Below are 20957 nucleotides of genomic sequence, written 5' to 3' on the forward strand. Positions count from 1 at the left end.
CTCTGTAGTAAAAGGGATCCTTTTGAAAGGATCGAAGGTGGTAGTGTCAAGATAGCTTGTGCTCCTTGAACTGATACGATACAGCATTGTTCTCGCAATGCAAAGATTAATCAATGGACTCAAGACATGAAGACACCGGCCCACCGCCAATCTCTCTGAGATATAGAGCAATAAAGCTTTTTGCATTCGATTCCATTCCATGTACTCCACTGCTGCGATAACCTTCTTTGCATTTCAATAAGTATAAATAACTAAATATTTGTTAAGTATACGAAATTGTGTTTTTTTCACCAACCAGAGGGGTGGTCCAGGGCCCCCTTGAGAAAGTAGCGGTACAACATGAAGTTGAAGTGTTCTTTTTTGCGCTCCTGGTAAACTAATTGCGAATTGCTGGGCAGTTGAAATGTGACGGTGTGAAAGGCCTGGGAACTTCGGCATATTTTGGGAGGTAAAACATCTTGGTACGTTTACTCCCTAAAATTAAAAATTAAATTATGGGGTTTTAGGTGCCAAAACCGCATTCTGATTATGAGGCACGCCGTAGTTGAGGACTCTGGAAATTTCGACCACCTGGGGTTCTTTAACGTGCACCTAAATCTAAGTACACGGGTGTTTTCGCATTTCGCTCTCATCGAAATGCGGTCGCCGTGGCCAGGATTCCATCCCGCGACCTTGTGCTCAGCAGCCTAACACCATAGCCGCTGAGCAACCACGGCGGGTGACGTTTGCTTCTTACAGAACGATTGTCATATAAGATCATTGGTATTAGCAGCACCATTCTCCATTCTCACGATCATGAAAAATATTTTATTTGTAGCAGCAACATTTGCAGAAATACGTGTATTTTCCTGAAAAGATATGCGCTTGCGATATGTATTCATTGAGCAGGCGCTTTAACGTTTTGTTTGCTTGGTTTGTGTCTTTACGTCCTGCAGTATCATATCCGAACCTTTTGCTGCGATCATCATGACGGCGGCATGTGTATTTCCAGCGACGATGGCGGGCATCACGGATGCGTCTACGACGCGTACTCCACTCACATTTCTCACTCTGAAAAACACGCAAACGCAACTGCTATGAATATGTTATGCACAAATCACCTGCAACGCGATTCACATTGTTCAATATATGACAATCAGAACTAGCTGCTCTGTTAGATTACTGAATGGAATGAGATGCATGCCATTACTTTCGTTAGGTACAAAATTTGTGCTCTAATAAAAGGACACTAGTCAAACATTTGCTGTTGTTGCTTTCTATTATAATCCCCTTTGCATTCTTTGCCCTAAGTGTTTCAAACGTCAAGGGTGAATAAATTTTATTTCGTTTTCTTCCCTTTACTTGTACATGCGAGAGGTGAAAATAAATAATAAAGAAAACGCAGGGAGACAAAGCCGTCACAAATCTGGGTTCCTGTTCTGCAATGGCGTAAGGCAAAAAAAAGTGAATTAAAGCAAATGAGCGGGTAATCGAGGAAGAATTCGAGCGAGTCATGGCGTCGTTCTGCTGTGGCACGACAAGACATACTCATGTGTCATATCCGAGAGGGGATTAGCCACATTTTAAATGTTTGTAGTGCTTTCTTTCGGCTCACTTTTATGAATAAAGAGGTGCTAAACACGTCATGGATAAATAGTCAGCTAAATTTGCCTAAAACGGCACAACTTGGTCATCATCATCGTCATAATCATCATTATCAGCCTGTTTTATGTACACTACAGGACGAAGGCCTCTCTTTGCTATCTACAGTCGCCCCTGTCCTGGGCCATTCGATTTCAACTTGCGCCCCAAATTTCCTAATTTCATCGCTCCACCTACACTACTGCCCTCCTCGACTGCGTTTCCTTTGTCTTGGTACTCATTGCATAACCCTAGTGGTCCAACGGTTATCCAACCGGCACTTTACATGTTCTGCCCAGCTCCATTCTTTTTCACTTAATGTCAATTAAAATATCGGCTACACGCGTTTGCTTTCTGATCCAAACCGCTCTCTTTCTTTCTCTTAACGACGTTATGCCTAGAAATCTTCGTTCCATCGCTCTTTGCGTGGTGCATAACTTGTTCTCAAGCTTCTTTGTCAGTTTCCATCTCTCTGCCCCATATGCCAGCACTGGTAAAATGCAGGGATTGTACACCTTCCTTTTCAATGATAAAGGTAAGCTTGCAGTCGGGAGCTGACAATGTCGGCCGTAAAAATCCAACCCATTTTTATTCTTGGTCCGCCTTGGTCATTGAAAACGCCAAAATAAAAAAAAACGCGCAAAAGCAGTCTAGTTATGTGGAAGACCATGGTTATTAACAAAAATACTGCAGTGTACCAAGTTAGGGGTTTTAGCTTGAATGGCTGAGCGCGAGAACTGCTAAATGCTACTTTTTTCTCGTGTTTTCTTCATTGATATAATAGTGCTTTTCAGCTGGTGAGTTATAGCTTGTCGGGTGCGACAAAAACCTTGTTCAATAATTTTGTCTGGCAAGATTAGAGCAAGCAGTACGTTCTCACTGCTGCCAAAGAGCCACATCCTTACAACCTTCAGGTTATGTGTTTAAGTACATTTATTCTTCTGCTTGCTGTTTTTACACTTGCTATCTGGTTGATGGGATGCTGTGTGTGTATAATGAACAATTCTGAAAAATGATCGCTTGTTTGGTGATCTCAACAATTAGCAGTGTTTTGTTACGGTAAAAATGGTTGTGCCCCCTTTGTGTAACTTTTAATTCTGCGACACGATCATCGTTAGAGCTTGGTGTTGCTTATCGCACTAAGAACGACGGGTCTTAGCTGTATTATTAAGATTTTAGTGGCCGCACAAGTGAGCTTACTCAAGGATGTGGCGCATCATTCTGGGGGGAATATAATTATTTCATTGCTTAAGTAACGCCCTACTTTTTGTGATGCTGCAGGGCTGAAATCTTTATCCTCATTGATTTATTGTATCTCTACTAAGATCCACTGCAAAAATGCGTCGGACATACTCCGAAGAAAATATATAAAAGGAGCCCGTCGACGTACACTTCATAAATGTTGGCGATATTGTCTGGCGTACTTTCAGGCACTTCGTTGAAAATAAAGCTTAGCACATGAGTAAAACTGCGCTACAGCAGAGTCACCGTATGTATTTTGTGTGTAATACCATGCAAACATACTGTTATTGAGTCAGTATCGCCTTTCCCTTTCGGATAAGCATTACCGCTTTCGACTTGTGCGATTATTTCGTCCTCTCTTCATCACTTATAAAGGCCACAAGAGGAGCGTATGCGCAGCGGTTCTCGAAACCGGCTTTGCCGGTAAATTTTACTGATTTCATGCGCCTTGCTTAGTCTAGCTGCAAGAATATTCCTGTAAAACTGTAGCACGTCGTCAAACGTAAGTAAGCACTAGCTCTAGCAATGCATAATTACTTTTAGGACTACACCGTAGTTCGGCACAGTGAGCTTCGTCTGTGGAACACACTTCCCAATAATAGTGCTGATGTTTGCTTTCTGCTGCTCACGAAGATCGTAGGTACTCTTAGCCTCATATATATATATATGCCTTTTAGTTCCCAGGCCAGCAGTTCTCAAGAACGTCTTGCAGTTCACGAGGCCATAGAACCCACAGCAGAAGAGCACGTGGAAAGCCATGACGATCGCGTCGTCTGCTACAAGTCACGACAAGTTTCACAACTTCACCGCAGTGGCGCTGTTTGCAAGCGCGACGGTGGCGCCGTACAACGGCCGCCCGGTGCCGATACATTTGCTCATTTCTTTACTGCGTCCTCCAAGTAAAGGAAACTGGTGCTCGTGCATGTGCTCTGGACGCAACTTTGCTACGCATTATGAAATATATTGTATTGCCGTGTGTTCAGTTTTTCCTGTTTATTTTGTATTTTCTTCCGCTTCTTGACCGATGAACCGCTGCAGGTATGCAGCATACCATAAAGATCATCATCATCAAAACGCTTTGTTTATCTGAAAGAGTTAATTAGCGTTGGCACGATATGCACCGCTCACTTTTTGGTTAAGCTCCCCATTCTAATCACCATCATAATTATAGCGCGGCAACGATCTGAAAACGCTAGATGACGGTGGCACGATAGAGTTACCCCTGCAATTGTGGCCTGATGCCATACAAGTAAATATTTCTTTCATGAGAGCTCTAAAATGTTTCAAGTGGACGAGGTCATCCACCAACTTTACCCACGTGCCCTCTGCGGCTTCGGGCTGTGCCCTGTATATATTCCAGCAAAACTTTTTGTTGGGCTAGTTGGTGCACGTCACATTCACAATCGTTCTATCGCCTTTTGCCCATTTACCATGTGATGTTTTGACAATGCGCGAGTTGCGCCGCCAAATTTGTGTATATATATTGTGTGTTTCCGTCATTAAAGCATCAGTTGTTAGTAAGCGCTCGTCCGTGTCTCTTCTTCCTGTGTCTTCTGTTTGGCGCTATAGTACCTCAGCCCTGTATATATCACGCAAGGACGGCAGACTGTCAATGAACTTTTCTCGAACACTACGTATGCTAAAGCTATGAGGTCTAACAACCATAAAAAAATCCCATGGCATGTGTCTTTGTTCAAAAGTAAAAGGAGAATTTCATATGAAGTTATGAAATTCGTTGTTTTCCTTTGTTCCCGCCCCTAGTAGAACACTGCATCCAAACAATATATAGTAACGTGTTCTAATATTTCCGGCTTCTTTTGCAGATAATGCAGTAGGTTTTACATCAAACGAAGAAACCCTTTTTGTTTAAGAACATTATGCATGGTCATTTGCTGCCATGCAACAAAAAAGGACCGACTTGAAAACTCATTTTACTGGGATAATTTTAACGCTCTTAAAAACGTATTTTTCCTCGACCTTAAGAGTATATAGTCCTGCACATTGGGATTCACATAATAATATCTATTAGGTATTTCTAACATCTCTTTCAAGTAGTCCAGACGAAAACGAAGTTCAAATATGCGGAAAACAGGTACTTGACAGGTCTGCACTTCCATGACTTGAAGACACGACAAATTGTTGCAAGATACGTCCTATACGCACCTGTAATATAGTGCACAAAAAACGAATCTTTGCATTCCTGAGAAATAGAAGCGCAGATAGCAGCTGTCGTAATACCAGATTTGCTAATCGCAACTGTGCACATTTTACTGGTATAAGGACATTTCCACGACCGCTACTTTCCTATTCGAAATCCCAAATAATTATTAGAAGATGCGATGAATTTCTAATAGATTTATTTGCAACTTACACAAGGGCTTGAAGAGTGTACTATAACGTTTACATATCTATCACAATCAGCATCTCTATATTTTTTTCATAGATTACGAAAAGGCATTCGATTACGTAGAGATATCAGCAGTCATAGAGGCACTGCGAAATCCAGGAGCACAGACCGCTCGCGTGAATACCTTTGAAAATATCTACAAAGATTCCACAGCCACCTTAATTCTACACACGAAAAATAGGAAGATAACTATAAAGAAAGGGGTCAGACAAGGAGAGACAATCTCTCCAATGCTATGCACTGCTTGCTTGGAAGAATTATTCAAGCTATTAAACTTGGAAGGCTTAGGAGCAAGGATTGACGACGACTACCTCAGCAAGCTTTGGTTTGTCGATTACATTGTTCTATTCAACAAAACTGCAGACGAGTTACAACAAATGCTTGGGGATCTTAACAGGGAGAGTTTAAGAGTGGGGTTGACGATTATGATTGAGAAGACAAAGATAATGATGACTAACCGGGCAAGAGAACAAGAGTTCAGGATCGCCAGTCAGCCTTTCGAGTATGTGAAGGAGTACGTCTACCTAGATCAATTATTCACAGGGAACCTTGATCATGAGAAGGACATTAACAGAAGAATAAAAATGGGTTAGATCGGATAGGGCACACATCGTGAGCTCCTGACTGGAAGCTTGCCGTTATCATTGAAAAGGAAGGTATACAATCAGTGCATTTTACCGGTGCTGACATATGGGGCTGAGACTTGGAGACTGACAAAGACGCTTGAGAAAAATTTAGGACCGTGCAAAGGACCGTGCAAAGATCGATGGAACGAAGAATGGAGGCTACCTTTATAATACAGAGGGATAGCATGTGTGGATATTGCATGTGTGCGTACTTCCAGTGAATGCAAAAAAATATATCACACCCACGCATCAGCACTCTCATTGCGACTCGAAATTCAAGAAAGGGTAATTTGTCCTAAAACTTCTTTTCTAATATTCAACCTATTGCTGCGAATTGACACAAGAAGAAGAAGAAGAAACTTTAATAAAGAATAGTCCGGCAGTGCTTGCTGTGGTGGCCTCAGGTGACGGCTCGAAGTCCTTGGACTCGAGCGGCATCTTCGGCTTGCCGGACGGCCCAGAGCTGGTCTGCCAGCTCTGAACTTCTGATAGCCGCCTCCCAGCGGCGGCGACGCCTACGGAGAAGGTCCCCGGCGGCTCCCGCATCCGGGGCGGCGTCGGGAAGAAGCGAGCTCGAGCCTTCTCCCACCCTGGCAACGGCCGCGATTATGGACGCGTCGCTAACGGAGCTGGTCTGATTACCGTTGTTGCCGGCACACTCCCAGACCATGTGTCGCAGCGTTGCTCTCTGTCCGCATGTTTTACACGCGTCTGTTGAATATAAACGCGGATAGCAGTGGTGTAAGATAGCGGGGCTAGGGTAGGTGTGTGTTTGGAGCAAGCGTAACGTTACGGCCTCGTTCCTGTTCAATTTGTCGTGCGGTGGCGGGAATGTGCGTCTTTCGAGTCTGTAGTGTTGGGTGAGGTCTCTGAACGTGGTTAGGCGATCGCCCCAGTGTGCTTCTTGTTGTGTTTCTGTTGTAGTGTCCCGATCCGGCAGATCCGATGCCCCGCTCTCGGGGGCGGAGGCGGCCACATAATCAGCGGCGGCTCGGCGTGTGAGACCTCGAGCCGTGGCGTGGGCCGCCTCGTTGCCTGCGAGCGGAACATCGGTATGTGCCGGGGTCCAGAGGAGGAAGACCGTAGAATTTTGGCGTTGCGAGGGCGATGACGAGTCGCCGTCGTCAGAAATTTGGAGTATGCGGGCCGCTTCCCGCGAGACACGACCGCGCGCGAAGCCGCGGATTGCCGCCTGCGAGTCGCTGATCACGATCGCAGCGTTCGGCACCGCGACGAGTGCTAGGGCTATCGCGGCTTCTTCGACCGCCTCCGTGTGTCCCGTGGTCACCGTGGCGCTCGCGAGGCACCTACCCGAGCGGTCTACAACCGCTATCGCGTGTGCGCTTCTCCCTTCTCCATATGGAGCCGCGTCTACGTATACCGCCTCGTTGCTGTTACCAAACTTCTTCTGTAGGTCGCTTGCTCGTTTGTTGCGTCTCCCGGTGTGGTGCGTAGGGTGCATGTTCTTGGGAAGCGGCGGGATGATCAGGCGTTCGCGAACAGAGGCAGAGAATTGACACAAAGTAAATTTTGTAAGAACAACAACACGTGTCGGAGATAGGATTATTATTAACACGACTTTAGCTTTAAATCTAACAAGCCTTATTTCACTCTACTCAATCACACAACTAGCCGTTGTCATTTCTCTTTGTCTCCACACCTAAGAGCAGTGTGGACTGCATCGTTATAAACATTGTAGCGCTCTCATCGAGCTTGCCTTCTTTGTCATCTGGGTCAAGATCCGAAACAGACTTAAGATGGCGAGAATACAGCGAATAGCGAAGGTTGCTGTCTATTCGCAACTTCAAGTAAATGGTCGCCACCTATCGGACGCACCGAGAAGCAGCCTATCCAGGTTCCGGCTTGAAGCGAAGAGGGCGCCCTACCGCGGCATGCGCTGAATGCCAAGTGGTTCTCAAATCGCCCTGATGCACCGTACACAAGACCGAAAATCAAAAATTACGATGTCGAAGCACTTGTTCTGTGTACTATCATGCGTGTTATTACCGTTGGAAAACAGCCGTGTAAGATTTCATCGTTCATGGAAGAAGCAGACGTCACGCATCTGAGAGCGACTTGCTTAAGAAACTTCAGGATTGGGAAAAACCAAGTGACTGTTTATTCAAAACTCTTCCCTCAGGGTGGATTTTTCCCAGCGAGTAGACCCTAGTTGCTTTTTATTTCATTTAAATATATTAATGCAGTTTCAAATCATGCAGTGTATTTTGAGTAGTCAGGCATTTTGATAAATAGGAGTGATGTACGCTTAGGCTTCTTTCTGTTTTTTTTTTCGCGTGAAGTTTTCTGCCCTAGCATTAGTAACACTAATGCTAGGGCAGAAAACTTCACGCGAAAAAAAAAATGCGGTTCAATGCGGTTTTACGTCTGCACGCCCTGCAGTTGTCTGCGCAGACAAACTTGACTTCCCCGTGACTTCTACTTTTCATAAATAGTACAAACGTACTGTACGGTGCCATGAAATAACATTTATACAGCTTAACCGCAACTGTTATTACTTCTACAAGTAGACTTTCCCGTATTGAATACCTGAAACAGATGGATAGTTTCTAGCTACGCCTTTCCCTTTTTTCCGCACTTCTCTCATCTATGCGTGCTGCCCCGTGCAAAGAGGGGCTCGAAGCCGCTGGTTCTGTGACTGCATTTGCTTTAGCTTCTCTCCCTGTTTTCTCTACCGTTGCAGGTACCTCCTATCTAGACTGATGCAAGTGAATACAAAGGTAAGCCCTGCGACTTCTGAAATATTTTTGGGATAAAGAGGCAAGTGCCTCCGTAATTACGGACGCCTAGATGCCATTACAGCGATGTTAGGGGTTTCCAGAGGAGGATTCCCATAAAACCCTCGTAAGAGGAGTGCTTTCTGATGGCACCTCAACCCTATATGCGCTCCTGCCATCTACATATACCCGTTCTCAATCACTTACCATGTCGGCGTGCAAGACAGCAACAGCAGTAGCGAACAAGTCGAAGGACGAAGCAAAGAAAGCTTCAGTTCAAAACTTTTCTTGGGATATACCGGCATGCCACTGGCTACTAATAAATAGCTAGTACATTCCGACAAGATTACCCCCTACTTCACGGTTGCTATTAGGTGTGACGACTGGATTTGAAAGATGGCTAGTAAAACAAGAAAATAAAACGTCCACTCACCTCAGCCTCTCATCAACGACTGAGCGTTCATGTTTGCCCATAGGGCACGTACAGCAGACGTGCTGGCCAGGAAACGCAGCCTCTTGGATGAAACACTTCGCATAATCTGCGGTCCAAGGTGTGAACTGCTCACACTTTGGGAACCTTTCCGGCCACAATTCCGCGCCGATCTCTTTCATGGCATCAGTCTCGAAAAGTTCCTTAACCTTCATGGTACCTGGGAACATGAATTTAGCATATATATATATATATATATATATATATATATATATATATATATATATATATATATATATATATATATATATATATATATATGGTAGAGCAGCGCTAACAGTGTTCGCTGCGGCTGCCCACTACTGACGTGGCAATTGTGTGCCACATGGCATACAGCATCATGCAAGTAACTCCAGAAGGAGAAGCACGCAGTTATTGTATCCTCAGACTTTTTCTTGTACAACTCTGTTAAAAAAGACACAGAAAATCCTCTCCCCCATCAGTGACACATAAATCGATCCCATATGAGAAACGTGCGTTTTCACACAAAAATCCGTTTTTCCGATATATCATATGATGTTATTGTATGTGGAAATTATGAGGAATACCAAAATTTTTCAGTCGGCAATTTAATTGTAAAATCACTTTTCGTATTGTTAAGGATGACAGAGCAGGCACAACGCAAAAATATGTAAACATAGCTGCCCCGAACGTACGTTTGCACAGCCCAAGCAAATGAACGGGCAAAAGTTTCTCGAAAAATACTTGGAGCCATCAGTACCATTTGTCATTTCCTATTCATCATTATGTTTAGTCTATATCAGTACCATTAATAATTACCTATTCATCATTATGTTTAGTCTATTGGTAGTGTGTATCGATTGAAATCATGAGGTTCCGCTTCTGTCAATAGGTGGAAGTGATCAGTGAGCATAACCCTCATTGTCCAGACGTATGGTGATAATGAGGCAGCAAGGCGATTTTTGTGAAATTTTAGATTATTTCTCAACATAATAGGTGCCTCTTTTGTATCTAATTATTAATTATGATATCTTTGTGTTTTATAGATACCTATATGTCGCCATTAAAGCTTTATGGTTTATGTCGCGATATGCGATTATTAATTATCTGAACACATCCGATCTCCATCCGAATTAGAATAATAGCCTTGCATTCATGTCATTGCGATAGAAACTATATGGAGACTGCAGGCGCATTTTTGCTGTCGCGTCGGCGTAACCGTGATGCTCCGCTTAAATTGTAAAGCTTCGCTTCGTGTGGTGACTGTGGGAGTGAACGCATGGGAGGGTGAGCAGACCATTGTGGCCCAATCTCAAGCGCGCTAGGCAGCAAAGCGGTGATTAAGCTCGCTGCCTTCCGTCCGACTCAAGGCACCGGAGGTAGGCAGGCAGGTTCAACTCCGGCAGCAGCTGCGTATTGCGCGGCCGCCCGTGGTAGCGCGGTTTCTATCTCGAAAGCGATCTGCACTGGGGCTGAGTTTAGGTAAGCCGACGACTCAACCCTTCATGTATGCTGTGTTCTCGCCACTGAGTTTCCGTAAAACCGAGAGACCGCACGAAGGTCACTTCACTCGCTGCTGCTGCCACGCTTCAACAGGCCTGCGTTATGACTTCGAGTGTCCGCGGTCATCGAATGTGATGCTTTCATGCTTGCTTCTGCGTGCTGACATCATGGTTGTAAACTTATATAGTAAGCGAATCTTTACAAGTTTATGCGACCGACAAAACTGCTATCCCTACTTCGTATAGCTGTCTACTGCCACTAAAACTCGCAGCATCGCCTTTCTGGCGATGCTACGAGTTTTACTTAGTACTTGTGTCTGTAATCCCAATTTTCTATTATATCAGAGCATTACCTATATCTGATGCCAACCTACATATACTCAAAGAAGCTTCTATTTCCTGTTTTTTTTTGTTTGGGGGGGGGGAGGAGATGCATAACGTAACTCTTTTTTAAAACAATGATATATTAGTTTTAGGACTTGAAATTACTGGCGTGTTATGAATAAATCAGTTATAACTAGTTTGGAACAAATTTATCTTCTTTACACCAAGTCGTGCATTTAAAAAAATGAAAGGTTGGACGCGTACGTCCCATTAACCCTCTAGATTCTTCTTGCAAATTATTTCTGACCACTTATCTCAGGAAACGTAACTAAGCAAACTTTTGAATTCATATAAGTGATGAGGTGATTATATGTAGTTTGTCATTGATTACCCTTCGGTGCAACGAGTTCTGTAGCTTTAAAAAGTGGGATGTATTTGTCCCGTTGCCATCTAATGGAATTTGCGATAAAAGGAACTAATTTGTTCCACTGACCTTCGAGGGTCTGAATGAAAATTTATATGTCACCAGTTTCCCCCTAAAACAGACCGAAGCACGTTGGACAAAGTGGGACCCCGGAGGCCTTAAACAAAATGCTGGCGCACACATTTCCCGATGTATTGAGCATTTTTACCTATTTTTAAGGAGCCAAAAAATAACATACAGCAAACAAGAGAGGACAAGAAGCCAGAGCACCACTCACAACTAGTTTATTCTCACCGAAGACACCTACGTGTTCAGCAACAATGGTATAAGCACCTTGTTGCGCGTACATTCACATGAACGAAATTTGCAAGAAAATATAATCTCAAAATACAAATATAGGTGCTGATTGTGAGCTAAAAGTGTAAATTTCAATGGGGGAAAGAGGTACTTATTGGGCACACTTGAGAACATTTCTCCCGCGAGCGAACGTGGGCCAAATTCTGGAATAATTGTAAAAATGAAAAGGAAATTCTAGATTTGGCACGCTTATTGCCGGATAAAACCCACTGCTAACGCTATGCTCGCTTCAAGGTTTGAAAGCTTTAGATAGGTTACGATTAACCAAATTAGACAAATTCACGCTTTTGATTCTGAGTAGCGTTTCAAATCACTTTATTTCTAAGAAAGAAAATATTCTGGAGAGGTTCATTGGCTAAAAGCTGTTATGGACATCTTGAATAAACCAATTAACATTTTCGCTCACAGATCAAAGTGTAACTTTCATTTCCCATTATCCTATAAAGGACAAATAATCCTGTTTGTTACACAATAATTTATGCCACCTACTGTTATATTCTTGCGTGTATAGTGGTAAAGCGTCCTGAAGGCCTCCTGCACAGCTTTTATCATGTTTTTTTGTTTCCACTTTATTGTAAAAATATGGAAGGTTTCTGAACTGAAATGATATATTCTTTCATGAGGCAGAACATAAGGGGTGTGCTGAGAACCAGTACTTATTCTGTTTAACCAGGTTCTCTAGCCGAGTGCCATCCGTGCGGTATAGCCCACCTCAGATTGGTCCACCTCGACTGATCAAATAAGGCACCACTGTAGGTTAAATGAGGTGTACAACTCCTGCGGGACCCGCCGTGGTTGCTCAGTGGCTATGGTGCTAGACTGCTGAGCACGAGGTCGCGGGATCGAATCCCAGCCACGGCGGCCGCATTTTGATGGGGGCGAAATGCGAAAACACCCGTGTACTTAGATTTAGGTGCACGTTAAAGAACCACAGGTGGTCTAAATTTCCGGAGCCCTTTACTACGGTGTGCCTTATAATCAGAAAGTGGTTTCGGCACGTAAAACCCCATAATTTAATTTTTAATTTAACTGCTGCGGAGCGGTAGAGTATCCGCCTGGCGTGCAAGAGGACCGTGGTTCAAATCCCGGTGCCGCGCAATTATCCACCGGAAAATACCAAAAAGAATACATGTGTTGAAAAAATTGCACAAACAGGCGTGGAGTGCGGCCTGATCCCGGTGACCAGAACCGGTAACGCACTCTCTCACCAGAACAGCATTGGCCACCCTGGTGCAGTACTTGGCCACAACCTCCTATATGAATACAACAATCAAAACTCGGCCCTCAGTCTCCAGCAGCCGCGAAGCAACTGACCATGGTGGCGGTCAGATCTGTGACGTAGCAGAGGGTGCTAAGAATCCCTTGCTCCGGACAGACCGCCATTGGAATCTGAAGCTGGCAACGTTTGACGTTAGAACGTTATCTAGTGAGGCGAGTCTAGCAGTGTTATTGGAGCAATTAGAGGGCAGTAAATGGGATATTATAGAGCTCAGTGAGGTTAGGAGGACAAAAGAAGCATATACAGTGCTAAAAAGCGGGCACGTACTGTGCTACCGGGGCTTAGCGGAGAGACCAGAACTACGAGTCAGATTCCTGATTAATAAGGAAATAGCTGGTAACATACAGCAATTCTATAGCATTAACGAGAGGGTGGTAGGTCTTGTGAAACTTAATAAGAGGTAAAAATTGAAGGTAGTACAAGTCTACGCCCCCACATCCAGTCATGATGACCAGGAAGTCGAAAGCTTTTATGAAGACGTGGAATCGGCGATGGCTAAAGTCAAAGCAAAATACACTATACTGACGGGCGACTTCAAATCCAGGGTAGGCAAGAAGCAGGCTGGAGACAAGTCAGTGGGTGAATATGGCATAGGCTCTAGGAATAGCAGAGGAGATTTATTAGAAGAGTTTGCACAACAGAATACTATGCGGATAATGAATACCTTTTTCAGCAAGCGGGTTAGCCGAAAGTGGACGTGGAGGAGCCTGAATGGTGAGACTAGAAATGAAATCGACTTCATACTCTGCGCGAACCCTGACATCATACAAGATGTAGACGTGCTCGGCAAGGTGCGCTGCAGTGACCATAGGATGGTAAGAACTCGAATTAGCCTTGACTTGAGGAGGGAAGGGAAGAAAGTGGTCCATAAGAAGCCAATCAATGAGTTAGCGGTAAGAGGGAAACTAGAGGAATTCCGCATCAAGCTACAGAACAGGTATTCGGCTTTAACTCAAGAACAGGACCTTAGTGTTAAAGCAATGAAAGACAATTTTATGGGCATCATCAAGGCGTGCGCAATACAAGTCGGTGGTAACGCCGTTAGACAGGAAACCAGTAAGCTATTGCAGGAGACGAAAGATCTAATCAAGAAACGCCAGTGCATGAAAGCCTCTAACCCTACAGCTAGAATAGAACTGGCAGAACTTTCTAAGTTAATCAACAAGCATAAGACAGCTGACATAAGGAACTATAATATGGATAGAACTGAACAGGCTCTCAGGAACGGAGGAAGCCTAAAAGCAGTGAAGAAGAAACTAGGAATAGGCAAGAATCAAATGTATGCGTTAAGAGATAAAGCCGGCAATATCGTTACTAATTTGGATGAGATAGTTCAAGTGGCTGAGGAGTTCTATAGAGATTTATACAGTACCAGTAACACCCACGACGATAAGGTGAGAGAGAATAGTCAAGGGAAACGTGAAATCCCACAAGTAATACCGCAAGAGGTGAAGAACGCCTTGGGAGCTATGCAAAGGGGGAAGGCAGCTGGGGAGGTTCAGGTAACAGCAGATCTGTTGAAGGATGGTGGGAACACTGTCCTAAAAAGACTGGCCACCCTATATACACAATGCCTCATGACCTCGAACGTACCGGAATCTTGGAAGAACGCTAACATAATCCTAATCCATAAAAAAGGAGACGCCAAAGACTTGAAAAATTATAGACCGATCAGCTTACTGTCCGTTGCCTACAATGGATTTCTAAGGTAATCGCAAATAGAATCAGGAATACCTTAGACTTCTGTCAACCAAATGACCAGGCAGGATTCCGTAAAGGCTACTCAGCAATAGACCATATTCACACTATCAATCAGGTGATAAAGAAATGTGCGGAATATAAGCAACCCTTATATAGCGTTCATTGATTACGAAAAAGCGTTTGATTCAGTCGAAACCTCAGCAGTGATGAAGGCATTACGGAATCAGGGTGTAGATGAGCCACATGTAAAAATACTGGAAGATATCTATAGCGGCTCCACAACCACCATAGTCCTCCACAAAGAAAGCAACAAAATCCCAATAAAGAAAGGCGTCAGACAGGGAGATACGATCTCTCCAATGCTATTCACAGCATGTTTACAGGAGGTATTCAGAGACCTGGAGTGGGAAGAATTGGGGATAAAAGTTGAGGGAGAACACCTTAGCAACTTGCGATTCGCTGATGATATTGCCTTGCTTAGTAACTCAAGAGACCAATTGGAATGCATGCTCACTGACCTGGAGAGGCAAAGCAGAAGGGTGGGTTTGCAAATTAATCTGCAGAGAACTAAATGTTTGACAGTCTCGGAAGAGAACAGCAGTTTACGATAGGTAACGAGGCACTAGAAGTGGCAAGGGAATACATCTACTTAGGGCAGGTAGTGACCATGGATCCGGATCGTGAGACTGAAATAACCAGAAGAATAAGAATGGGCTGGTGTGCGTTTGGCAGGCATTCTCAAATCATGAACAGCAGGTTGCCACTATCCCTCAAGAGGAAAGTGTATAACAGCTGTCTGTTACCAGTACTCACCTACGGTGTAGAAACCTGGAGGCTTACGAAAAGGGTTCTACTTAAATTGAGGACGACGCGACGAGCTATGGAAAGAAGAATGAGGGGTGTAACGTTAAGGGATAAGAAAAGAGCAGATTGGGTGAGGGAAAAAACGCGAGCTAATTACTACTTAGTTGAAATCAAGGAAACGAAACGGGCATGGGCAGGACATGTAATGAGGAGGGAAGATAACCGATGGTCATTAAGGGTTAGGGACTGGATTCCAAGGGAAGGGAAACGTAGCAGGAGGCGGCAGAAAGTTAGGTGGGTGGATGAGATTAAGAAGTTTGCAGGGACGGCATGGCCACAATTAGTACATGACCGGGGTTGTTGGAGAAATATGGGAGAGGCCTTTGCCCCGCAGTGGGCCTAACCAGGCTGATGACGATGATGATGATGATGATAATATATATATATATATGTATACATACATACATATATATATATATATATATATATATATATATATATATATATATATATATATATATATAGAAAACGCTGCGTCTTTTCCCCATCAAAGCATTGCCGACGAACGAAATAACAAGATCGTCGAATGCCTTGTCAATACCAGAATTTAGGGTTAAACCATGTCTTATGTGGTTATGAACCTAGAGTACAATTCGTTTTACATTTTCAGTGATTCGTTTTAACAAAAAATAATTTGTTACAGGAAGAAAGGAGGCCCACGACTGTAAAATAATGTATGATTACAACTGAGGTTAATGGCGTTCAGGCAACTGCCAGACTACGTCTTCCTCTAGTTTAATCCAACTTCTTCCTTCCCTTCACCGTAACGTCACCCTCCCGGTGGAGTAGCTCCGTCCCGGTGCAAGTTATAGACCCTCACTTAATGGGGGGACATAGGGCTTCAGCCTGGCGACGTGAACAACATCGCTGGTGACGTTGGGAGGCACTGCAGGATGACCGACTGGGGCAATCTCGTATGTCACGTCGGACAGTTGGCGTAACATCTAGTGCGGATGAGAATGCCGGAAAGTAGTTTTTTCGACAAGCCGACGCGACGTGAAGGCATCCAGAGTAGGACAAGGGAACCGGGTGAAAAATGAGAGTCTTGGTGCCGAAGGTCATAGCGTCGCTTTTGAGAAGCTTGCGAGACTGTGAGGCGATGACGGGCGACTTCTCGGGCCTGGGCGGCTTAGTCAATAGCATCGCGAGTGTAACCAGTGCTGGGTGATTGTACTGCGGAAGGTAGCAACGTGTCAAAGGGCAAGGTGGGGTCGCGGCCATACAACAGGTAAAATTGTGAAAATCCGGCATAGTCATGACGGGACGAGTTGTATGCGAAAGTGATGTATGGTGAAGCGACGTCTCAGTCACGGTGATCGTCGGAAACATACATGGCCAGCATTTCTGTTAGCGTGCGGTTGAGCCGCTCGGTGAGGCTGTTCGTTTGAGGGTGGTACGCGGTAGCAATCTGGTGTTCTGTAGAACACGAGCGGAGCAGATCATCGACGACCTTCGATAGAAAGTAGCGGCCGCGATGCGTCAGCAAGTGGTGAGGGGCGCCGTGGTGCAGGATGATGTCGTATAGTAAGAAGTCGGTGACATCTGTAGCGCAGCTGGTTGGCAGCGCTCGTGCGATGGCATACTTCGTGGCATAATCGGTTGCTACAGCAATCCATTTGTTTCCTTTGATGGAAATTGGAAAAGGGCCAAGGAGGTAGAGGCCCACACGGAAGAAGGGCTCTGTAGGGATTTCAACTGGTTGCAGCAAACTAGCGGGAGGCATAGCAGGCGTCGTGTGGCGCTGACACAGGTCGCAAGAAGCGACATAACGGCGCACTGAGTGATAAATGCCGGGCCAGACGAAGCGTCACCACAGGCGGTCGTATGTATGAGTGATGCCCAGATGTCCAGCAGTAGGAGCATCGTGAAGTTGCTGGAGCATGGCTAGTCGAAGGTGCTTGTGAACGACTAGGAGGAGCTCCGAGCCGTCAGGACGAACGCTACGGCGGTATAAAGTTCTATCGCGCAAGGTGAACATCCGGAGGGACGGGTCATTGGGCGAGGAGCTTAGGCGCTCCATAAGTGTGCGAAGAATAGGATCTTTGCGCTGCTCGTCGCCAATATGGAGGAAGCCAGAGATGGATAGAACACTGATGTCTGAGTCTGCATCGGTATCGTCCGGTTGATCGACGGGATTGCAGGACAGGCAGTCAGCGTCTTTGTGTAGGCGCCCTGACTTATAAATAATAGAAAATGCATATTCTTGTAGACGCAAGGCCCAACGTGCAAGTCGTCCAGTTGGGTTCTTCAAAGAGGAGAGCCAGCAGAGGGCGTGATGATCGGTTACGACGCAGAAGCTCCGACTGAAAAGGTACGGCGAAATTTCGCTACTGCCCATATGAGTGCGAGGCATTCTCTCTCAGTAATGGAGTAATTTCGCTCGGGCGTGGAAAGAAGGCGGCTAGCGTAAGCGATGACACTGTCTTCGCCCTGTTGACGCTGAGCGAGGACAGCGCCGATGCCATGACCACTCGCGTCAGTTCGTACTTCAGTGGGCGCAGAAGGGTCAAAGTGTGACAGAATTGGGGAGGTTGTGAGCCGCTCAACCAGGGTAGAGAACGCTTTCTCATGCAGTGGTCCCCAAGAGAAAGAGACGTCTTTCTTAAGAAGCTCAGTGAGAGGGTGAGCGATGTCGGCAAATTTTTCACAAATCGTCGGAAATAAGAGCATAAGCGCAGAAAACTATGGACATCGTTGGTTGAACAAGTTACAGGAAAATTTTGCATGGCGTGAACTTTCTGTGTATCAGGTTGCTTTCCGGCGGCGTTTACAAGATGGCCGAGCATGTTAATTTCACGGCGACCGAGATGGCACTTGGATGAGTTTAGCTGAAGGCCAGCCCTGCGAAACACAGAGAGTACGGTTGTGAGGCACCACAGATGACTCTCAAAGTTCGCCGAAAACACAATCATATCGTCGAGGTAACATAGGCATGTACACCAGGTCAAGCCGCGCAAGAGAGAGTAAATCATGCGCTCGAATGTAGCTGGCGCATTGCATAATCCAAAGGGCATGGCTTTATATTGGTACAGACCACCCACTGTGACGAAGGCGGGTTTCTCGCGGTCCATCTCATCGACGCCAATCTGCCAATAATCGGAGCGGAGGTCAATTGATCAAAAGTATCGGGATCCGTGAAGGCAGTCAAGAGCGTCATATATGCCAGGCAGGGGATGAAAATCCTTCTTTGTTATCCTGTTCAGGTGTCAACGCAGAAGCGCCACGAGTTGTCCTTTTTCTTTACTAAGACAACCGGTGATGCCCACGGGCTACTGGAAGGTTCAATGATGTCCTTGTCCATCATCCTGTCTACCTCTTTCTGTATGATGGCCCTTTCCGTTGCGGGGACACTATATGGCCGCCTATGAATGGAGCTGGCGTCCCCGGTGTTGATGCGATGCTTGACAACAGATGTCTGGCCAAGTGGACGGTTGTCCAAATTAAAGATGTCCAGATAAGATGACAGGAGGTGACGAAGAGCTGCTGTTTGCTCGAAAGGAAGGTCAGGAGCGATCATTTTAGAAATATCGTCCGCAGGCATCGAGTACAAAGGAGTGGGTGGGAAAGGTCCGTTGGTACTGAGGAAGGATTCAGAGATCAAAGAAGAAACCTCAAATTCTTCCAAAGGAGTGATATGCGCTATGGCGATACCGTGTGGTAGCACATGCGATGAAAATCCAAAATTGAGGATTGCACGCGAGTGCAGTTTTCGCGGATCCGGATTAAAGTGCTCGGCAGGGCAGTAGTGCGCTACAAAACCACGTCAGTAAGAGGCGACACGACGTACTCGCTATCAAGTACGGCAGGACAGGGCGTCAGGAGGACATCTGTAGCCGCCTGTGGAGACAGCCTTGCAAACTCAGCAGAGCATAAGTGGTGTGAAGCACAAGTTGTTGCGCTGGCAGGAAGCGGCAGATCCATCTGTACAACACCTGCGGAGCAGTCAATTTGGGCAGAGTGTATCGAAAGGAAGTCGAGGCCGAGAATTTGGTCGTGCGGACAGTGTTGAAGGACGATAAAAAGAACAACGGTTTAATGGCCCCCAATGTTCTCACGTGCTGTGCGCATTCCAAGGACAGGTGAAGTACTCCCATCGGCGACACGCACAGAGCCCGGTATGGCGGGTGTCAGAACCTTTTTTGAGCCTTCGGCGGAGAGCAGCGCTCATAACTGAAAGCTGCGCTCCTGTATCGACGAGAGATCTAAGAGCAACGGCATGAACTTCAATGTCCAGTAGGTTTCCACATGTAGGCAGGGTCAACAGAGGATTTGTGGGCCGGGTCGGAGTTGCAGCTTCACCTCCGGGAGCTGCACCGCCTAGTTTCCCGAAGCGAAGCGACCGGTTGCAGAAGGAGACGAAGAGCGGTTACCGAGAGGCGAACGGGACCTGGATCTTGGTGGAGCGGCTGGATCTTGGTGGAGCACTGTAGGCGTTGGTGCTCCTAGTCGGCATCTAGGGCGAGAAAGTACGATTGTCTGGTACTTGGCGGTAGTGACTCAGAGACGACCACCGAGGAGGGGACGATCAGTGGTTGCGACAATGACGGGCCATGTCTCCAGTACCGGAACAATTAAAGCAGATGGGTTTATCATCCGCTGTGCGCCAGTCAGCTGGGTTGCGACGGGGTGGCGGAAAGCTTTGCGTCTGGGAGCGAGCGGCCGGAGAAATCTGGTAGGTGTTTGTATGGCGGACCGAGCAGAAAGATGAAATGCCCAAACTTGCTATTTCCTCCCGAACCACAGCTTCTATAAGGGAGATAGCGGGTACGCTTTCCCGACAGTCGGGACGAACTAGAGCCGGAGCCATGGCCTCAAGCTCACGGCGAACGATGCGCGTGAATCAGCCGCTCCTGCGAGCTGAACGAACCACGGCGGGTCTTCACAAGAAAATGTCGCGGTGGTATTGCGCAATCGGTCGAAAGTTTGAGCGACGCGGCGACCCTTCGCTTGTTCGAAGCGCCACTACTCCTTTACAATTGCATCCACAGTGGCACAATTCTTACACATCAGCAGATTGAAGGCATCGTCTGCAATACCTTTCAGTATGTGACCAATCTTGTCTGCTTCGGTCATGTTGTCATCAGCTTTGCGACAGAGGGCCGGCACATCCTGTATGTACATGACATAGGATTCTGTAGACGTCTGAGCGCGACACGCAAGTTTTTTTTGCTGCCAGCTGGCGACCGACAGGTCTGCCAAACAGGTCTCGCATTTTATGCGAAGCATATTACGAGAGCACAACCCAGCTCCTCAGGCGCGGCGGTGTTGCCTTCAATGACCTTTGACCCCATGCCATACCAGGTGACACCGTGACGTCACGACAGAGGAGAAACGGGGCTCCAACTCGCGCCGTCGCTCGCGGCGGTATATAAGCAGCTGCGCTTGCTTCTGCTAGACATTTTCTAGGTGGCTTTGATCGGACGCG

The 20957-nt window shown here is 46.0% G+C and overlaps 1 protein-coding gene across 1 annotated transcript in view; it reads right to left on the reverse strand.

Moving 5' to 3' along the window:
* Positions 1 to 893: 893 nt before the first annotated feature.
* The window catches only part of LOC139049307 (oxygen-dependent choline dehydrogenase-like), an 85608-nt gene continuing 65544 nt past the window's right edge, over positions 894 to 20957 (reverse strand). Inside the window, exons 8-9 of the mRNA XM_070524685.1 lie at positions 9064 to 9235; positions 894 to 1050 (exon numbers count right to left, since the gene is read on the reverse strand). Coding sequence (XP_070380786.1) covers positions 894 to 1050; positions 9064 to 9235 — 329 coding nt within the window. The remainder of the gene's footprint in view (positions 1051 to 9063; positions 9236 to 20957) is intronic.

The sequence above is a fragment of the Dermacentor albipictus genome, chromosome 8, assembly GCF_038994185.2.
Source record: "Dermacentor albipictus isolate Rhodes 1998 colony chromosome 8, USDA_Dalb.pri_finalv2, whole genome shotgun sequence".
Taxonomy (NCBI): domain Eukaryota; kingdom Metazoa; phylum Arthropoda; class Arachnida; order Ixodida; family Ixodidae; genus Dermacentor; species Dermacentor albipictus.